Genomic DNA, 7,990 nt, shown 5'->3' on the forward strand with positions numbered 1-7,990 from the left:
TGCTCTTCACTCAATAGAAATCTTTATTGTTTAACGATATATTTGCAGTACAGTTTTATAAGGCTGTCACATTCTCTTTTCATAAATCTTATGTTACAATCGGACCGAGGATTGAAGTGGCTGCAACAGGATCTAATGTAATGCAACTCCTGTTGCCTGCGCATGCATTTGGATTAAATGACGCCATTCAAAAGTGTAGCCAGCGAAGGGTAAACAACGATACCGAAAATGAGTGTGCGGCTGTGATGCTTAAAGATGGAGCCGATCCAAATGAAACAGGATGAATAAATAAAGGCAACAAAAAAAAAAAACCTGCAGTGTGAATTAAACCCCTGAATGAACTTGTCGTGTTGATAGCTGCTGAATGTTAAGGTGCAATCGTTTACAATATTTATGACACCTGGAATTTTCCTTCAGTTGGTCAACAATCTCACAAGTCTTCTCATATATTACTATTTCCTGACATTAAAAAAACAAAACAAAAACACATCGTTAAAGATCCTTAAAGACTCTCTGTGCTACGTTGGCTTATTTGATGCTAATAAAGTGGCTTTTAAATGTTATGACTGCCATGATAGGACGGACGCCATAGAATCCCTTCCTGACTTTGACAAATGAGGCAGTAAAACCTACTTTTTGAGTTTGTTTCTCTCTTTACGGTTGCATTATAGAGCCGCATTACAGGTGTCAGGTGTCAGGCGCCCCCCCCTTCTGACACTTTGCTATGCGACAAGTACAATTATTTACAAGGGAAGCCAGTGAGTGTGCAGAGCATGCAGAACAAAGAGCTGGCCTCGCTGTGTGGCCTGTCTGCATCGTCAACTGGAAGCTAAAATTTCTCATATATACACACGCTCCGCAATAAAACACAAAACTAATTTGGAGTTGATGCAGCTCTGCTCAGATTTATGGGAAACATTTGGAAGTCAGAATTGTCTGCTGGCACACGACTGGTGATGGTCCGGAGCTGAAGAAGGGGAGCATTAACTGGCGTCTGTAGTGAGAGAGGAGCTTGACGCGAGGCTTTGAAATACAGAATTGCACACTGGGATATCTTATCATTACACCGTGCACTCCCTTCTCCTCCCAGGCTTGTCCCTGCAGGTGTAGGAGAGGAGGAGGCGGAGGAGGAGGACAAATCCCTCCTCAGAACTCCTCGTGCACGTTTCTGGCGTAATCCATCAGCTTGCTGCCGGTGAAGTATTCGCTGTATCTGAGGATCTCGTCCAGCTCCAGGTTGTGGTTCTGGTTCTCGTCGGCGACGGCGATCATCTGCCTGGCCTCGTTCAAAGCGTTGTGCTCATTCATGGGGTCCATGTACTCCTGGGACACCAAACACAGGCAGTTCAGGCTCACGCCAACAAAAACTGAAGTGTGTGTGAAATGATAGACGGTTAAAAAAAAAAAAAAATAAGTGGGGGACAGAGGGAAAGACTTGAAGTCACTAAAAGTGAGAGCAATACCCTGAAAACTCTGTTCATGTCTGTAAATGGTAAATATGTAGATCCTGTATATTAAAATACGACAGGAGAAATATGCATTTAAGTGTAAATTGTCTAACAAATGTGATGTAGAAAACAACAGAAAAATTTGAAAAGCAGTGTTTAATGGGTTTAAATTCACCTCCAGCTCCTCCATGGTTACAATGCCGTCGCGGTCTCCATCGATGACGTCCTCGAACTCCTTCTTCCTCTCTCGGACCCAGTCGTCGTCGATGTCCTGAGCCTGCTGGTTCTCCACGGTGCCCACCGGCAAAGAGATGAACTCTGACAGGGTCAGTTTCTTATCACCGTCCTGGTCTGCAAGGAAAAACGAACACAAAAAAACCTTCTGATTTATGTCCTGTAGTGGTGGAATCAGCTTAATTGACCATTTCAACATCACCAGTGCAGCAAAAATACAAATTTTTCTAACATCAGTTTAACAACAGAAAACTAAGATTAAAATGTTTATTATTGATAAAGAAAAGTTGACGACTGTCACTCTTCCATGTAGATCCCACGTAACGGTCTGACCTCTTGTCTACACTTCCAGACAGTTTGCTCCACTTTATGACATTGACAGGAATCATAGAGTCTGAAGGCCTTCAACTTTATCCCTGAAAACATGTCATCATGCCCTAACCAAGACAAAGCATCCACACAGTAAACACACATCCTTATCAAAAATTCTGCCTATTTTGTGTGCATGTTTTCATGATTACGCTCCTTGAAGGTCGTTTCCTCAGAAGATGCTGACATCACTCTTTCAAACATTGAGAACTGCTTCATCACACAACATCTTTGAGGTCTGGCCTCCACAATGTTAAACAATAAGTGTTGGTTTTGTGAACAATGATAAGAAATCTGCGGCAGTTAAACATCTTCATGGCAAATTATTTGATCCCACAGGCAGCTCCAAGAAAGGACGGAGCTACTAAGTTTTTAAATCACACATGTATGTTGCCAATATTGTGGTAGAATGACTTGCGGTTGTGTGTATCATGTAAAATGATGTGCAATGATCTTTGAGCAAAGAGATTTAAGTGTGTTTTGACAGACTTGCATGTGTGCCAGCAGACTTGTGGGTGTGCAGCAAAACTCTTGTGACGGAGTTCGATTTCTACATACATTATAATATTTAGACGTCTGCAACATGTTTAGTGTGTGTGTGTCATTACATTTATGTTTGACTAAAATGATTGTGCATGTTTCTGACCCCTCCCTCCACCTCAGATGGGCCTCTCACTCCCAGTTCTGCTGTCCTGCCTCAGACAATGGTGTTTTGTTGCCCTCAGTCTAGACTGGCAGGCTCATACTTGCACTTTTTGGTCTGAGCCTCTATATCACAGAGCTGCGCTGCAGCAGAGCTCAGTGATTTCAAACGTGGTATTACAGGACGTGGTTGAGAATACAACTAAAATGAGTGTGCCCTTCTCGACTGCAAACAAAGGAAACGTGCAATTAAAAAAAAATTTCAAGTCTAGGCTGTAATAGCAAATTCAATTCAGCCGGGAATAGGAAAAAGGGAGCCCATCTGAGGTGGAGGTGAAGACGAAGATGCATAGAAAATTTTCAATTGTCACTTATTGCAGTTTTGAGTCAGTGAGGCTCATATTTGAACTCCTGGCTGAGTGAAACCTACCCAAGTCACGCACGATCTCCTTCACCATGTACTTAAGCATTCCTCTGCTGTGCTCGGGATGAAGGAAGGACAGGAACTCCTCCTCGTTCAGCAGCTGGTCAGCGGGAGGGTTGTCAGCCTGGAACCAGCGATCTTTGAGGCTTTCCAACACTTCCTGAGCTGCCGTGGAGAGGAGAAAAATTGATTTAAACTTTTATTTTTGGTATGAAAACTCGAAGTGTTCGTGACGGTGTTCAAAATACCAAAAAAAAAAAAACAACCTAAACTGTGACATCATTTTTGTACTTACTTTCCTCATCCAGCTTGAGATCTTCATTTTTCTTCATTTTCTCTGCAATTTCTTTTTCGTTGAAACCTTTGCTGGCCAGAAATTTTACTTTATATTCGTCCCATGTGACGTGGCCTGCAAGCAAAAGCACTGAATCAGATGAACAATTCTCCTGACGGAGGGATTCCACACTGTGAGCGGCGGCGGACTCTCACCATCGCCATCCGGATCCACGGCTCGGAAACTGTTCTTGTTCTCCTTCGTGGCCTCTTGAAAGTGCTCCTCCGTCTTCTCCATGATCCACCGCTGCATCTCCTTAGCGCTCACACTCCGATCGTTGTTGAAGTCAACTCTGAAGCAGGGGCGTTGATAGAAGAAATTAGCATCCGTTATGTGCATTAGAGCTGCAACGGTTTCTAATTTTATGTTGCAGATCAAAAGAAGTTTGTTCACTCTTGATTGAGCTGATATTGGAAGTCTGCACGGCACATCACACGAAGCTCCACAAAGCTGGGGACAGTGAAATACGCTAGTGCAGAATGACTCAGCAGATATTTGACACCGATTTATAGGACAAATTTGGAATATTAAGTAAAAATATTATTTTTCAAACAACTATTTGTCATTACGCAATCAGTCAGCTGACCAATTAAACACCCTCACTATTTAAGTTATTCAAACCATGCAGTATTTACTCATGTGCAAGGTCATTTAACTGTTACAGCCTCAAGCTGTGACTCTCTGCTACAACTCACACCATTTTTTTTTTAAAAAGTCGTGCTCGAGAACATTGCAGTTTTAAAACATGGTTTCTCCTAAAACCAGCACGGCTTGTCAAAATATTCAACTAGAAAATGAAAACAAGGTCAGGAAAAATCACTGGCATACAAGCGCTCGACGCCATCTCGCAGGCTGCTGTGAAAACACACCAACCCCAGGCCCGGTGGATATCATTTACCCTGAGACGCTGTGATCCAGAAAACACAGCTCATCCCCACAATGACTTCACAAAGTCTTCTTTCAATTAGCTTCACTCCGGCAGAGGCTTCAGGAAGCCAAGGGAATATGTTGAGTCTGAACACACAATGCTACATTTTGATGAGTTAATGAGTCCTGTTATAAATTTTGCTTTACTTAATAGAAACATTTGGCAAAACAAATGTTAAATACATGCAACAAAATACAAGCTTATGTTGTTTTAAGTTTGCTCTGAACCTCAGGCCACTTTGAATGAGTAATGACGATGTGCCACGTCAAATATAGCAGCAGCAATAAAAGACTGGCTGGAGAACAAGACAATTAAAAAAAACAACAAAAAAATGTGCTCACGGTCCTTTAAAAGAAACCTTTATCCAGAAACCAGACAATGTGGTGTAAATGACGTTTCACAGCAGTGCTACTGGCGTGCAAAAGAGGAAACACTTCGTCAGTTACCAGTAAAACTGGGAAACTATTTGTTGCAGATTAACACCCCACACTGCAAAAATTATTTTGTTTTGAAGCTCATACATTTTCTCAAAATATATCTCAAATACTCAAATCGCTATCTTAATAAAGTGATAACTTTTTTCCTAAAAATAATCAATAGACTGATTGAAAAAAATAATCTGTACATTAATTGTGAGAAAAATCATTAGCCCCAATGTAAACATTATACTTAATATATTAATGCTATCTTCAGTGTAATCAGTTTCAGTGGTGCGTTACAATGAGACTCAATGAGAACAAACTCTTCCTGCCGTGAGTTTTACAGAGAGTCACTGCACTGAATCAGTCTCTCTGACTCCCACATGATATTCAGAGAATGATGACTATGACTTACTTGGTGAAAATTTCAATCAGCTTCTTCCTGTTCCTCCTGGGCTCAGAGTCCTCCTCGAACTCCTCTATCTCTTTCCCCAGGAAAACCTCCTGATGGAAGTCTTTGTTGAGGTGGCCGTCCCGCTCCAACTTCATCCCGTTCAGGTGGTCCGGGGGCAGGATTTCATTCTCGTCCTTGCTGGCTTGAGGCTTCTCTTTGAGTGCCGACATGTTGGCCGGCCGTGCGTGCACATCAATGGTGTGAAGCAGGACGCAGAGAAGCAGCGATGCAGACAGCAGGTTTCTGCACCAAAGTTTTCTCCAAACAGCCATGATTGTCTGTGGAGAAAGAGGTGTAGAAGCAGATGACTAATAATGGAGAGCTGTGGAGAGCCGAGTCTGTGGCCTGATGCCAGCTTGGACAGGCTTCAGAAGGCAGCCATTCTCTGGATAAAGCTCATTTTAACAAATGTGAATACTTAATGTTATTTATTCGAAGTTAAGATGCTATTTTTCTAGCTTCTTTCAGGTTTTCTTCAATCTTTCATGTTTTTTAAAACATACTTTTGTTTGGGTTTGCCGATTCAGTCAAAACAATCTGAAAAATGTATTAAAATATAGTATGACTCACAGGAATAATGCACCTTTAGCTATTTTCATCAATTGCTCATTCAGCATGACTTTCAGATCTGCAGAGAGAGACTTTTGACTGTTCTGCCACTGTTCTCTTTTGACAAGTGAAATATGACCAACCCCTTTGCTATCTGATATCTTGGGCTTTGAATCAGGCTACCTGTGGAGATCAGGCGCAGATAATCAAGTGTCCATAGCTGTAAATATGACTGTATTCAACAGTTTGTTTGTATTTCATCATTATTTCAAATACATTTTCTTTCTTTGTGGATTGTTTCATGCAGTACACAGGTCATTTAAGGACGGGTCTCTGAATCTAGATTTGCAGTGTGGGAGTGGGACAACTGGACGGATTGTTAACGTCAAGGTTATGTGAGGCTATTTGTAAATACTTAAGAGGGAACGTGAGGTTTCTGCAAGGCACTAAACAATACCGCTTTGACCTTAAATGAGGTAACACCCTGTGTTCACGACGCCCATCTCATTCAAAAGGAGGACAGAGATTAGAGAAGGTGAAGTTTTATAGCCTTGAACGCTGACGATGCTGCGTCTTAGAACTCCACATTATGTTCTAACATTACCTATAAACTAAGTCATTTGTATACATACAATTTAAATAAACATGGTCTGAACCATGTTATCCCTAAATAAAATGTTTAATCACGTGAAATATCCGTACACGTAGGTTGGGTTTGTCTTACTCTGTGAAGCTAAGCTAAGTGGCTAACAGAGACAGGCGCTAATAAACACTGGGTTATCAATGAGTGGACATAGTAAACATGGAATTAAAAGGTGTTTGAAGACTAACAGACCTGTGAAGTTGCGGTCCCGGTGAGGCGGCTCCGGTGTGGATGTCGGTTCACCGCAGTGAGCTTAACGAGCAGCTAACAGCTAGCGGGAGTTTCCACACACTCAGCCCGACTGTCAAGCCTCCAGTTCCGGTACACGTGGCTCCGACACCGCGCCCACTCCCCAGCGAGGAGCGACCACTCAGACTGGAGCCCCGCCGCAGAGAAATACAACCTGCCGTGAAGTCCGTCCCCGGGGTAACACTTTGCGTTGGTTTTCACACAAACTGTCAGAAGAAGAGGCGACTGGAGAGTAAAGACACTCTGAGTAATGTGACACCGATGTAACATCCGGTTAGCACCTTCAATGTAAAACTCAAGTTTGATCATTACGTTTCCTTTTCAAATGGTCTTTTTACTTTCGCCAACGAAAGTTAGGGTGAATGTTGTGTTTTTGTTTTGTCTACGTATTTATGTATTCATTGGTTTGTATGTATTCCCAACTTTTTACAAAAAACCTTTAACCCGAATTGCAGGGATGATTTGTTATCCAAGGACCAATCGATTAGATTTTGAGATTTTAATGGCTAACCTTTTCTGAATAAATACCCCAGAAACTACAAATATGTGGCTCTTCAACTCTGCTTGACAGGCCGCTATATGACCTAAACAAGTTGTCCACATTTAATGCAAAAACCTAACTGCACATTTTCTGGCCTGACACATTTCCAACTTCTCACCTGTTTTTAGGCACCATCACCAATACATTGGACACCAGAAGAGAAATGCAAATGGGGACAACCCAAGAACACTTGGCATCTGACTGAGGATGATGGGCACAAGATCCTCAAACACACCTTCAGATGATGGCCCAGAGCAGACAAGAGTGGCAGAGTGGCGATCATTTATTGCAGCCCTACATGCCTGAGAGCATTCATGGGCATGGTTGAGTGAGTATTGGTTTTATTACATCTAAATGATGGGTTTTAAAAGTGGACAGATAAGCACCGTCTTTTACAGAACTTATTTTGAAAGCAAGCTACGACCGTTTCCTGTTTCACGTTTTCATTTTTGACGGTAATTTCCTGTTTACGTTGCGCCTATGGACGTGGCTGCGTATACAGGAAGTGGAATGTCAACAATACTGCGTCATATTGGATCGGTACACAAATTGGAGGGTAGTCGTGCTTCAGTCTGCGGCCCCTGGGTGGCGCTGTGTTAAAATGTAATATTTACCTACAGAGCAGAGACCTTCCAAAAAGTTACAAATATGTGGTAGGCGCTCATGAGCAAACATGTCATTTATCCTATTAAGAGTATGACAGGGTTGAATTCCTTTTAGACAAATAAGCTTATTGTAGGAATACCCAGACCAACA

General features: G+C 42.1%; 1 protein-coding gene across 1 annotated transcript; it reads right to left on the reverse strand.

The window, feature by feature from the left end:
• Positions 1-6,919, reverse strand: sdf4 (stromal cell derived factor 4). Its single transcript, XM_080497160.1, has 7 exons — positions 6,637-6,919; positions 5,214-5,530; positions 3,607-3,743; positions 3,413-3,526; positions 3,124-3,282; positions 1,624-1,799; positions 1-1,323 (listed from the first exon to the last, which is right to left on the reverse strand). The coding sequence occupies exons 2-7, from the start codon at positions 5,522-5,524 to the stop codon at positions 1,147-1,149; spliced, it is 1,074 nt and encodes a 357-aa protein (XP_080353286.1). The 5' UTR covers positions 5,525-5,530; positions 6,637-6,919; the 3' UTR covers positions 1-1,146.
• Positions 6,920-7,990: the final 1,071 nt, after the last annotated feature.

This window comes from Blennius ocellaris, assembly GCF_963422515.1.
Source record: "Blennius ocellaris genome assembly, chromosome: 5".
Lineage (NCBI taxonomy): Eukaryota > Metazoa > Chordata > Actinopteri > Blenniiformes > Blenniidae > Blennius > Blennius ocellaris.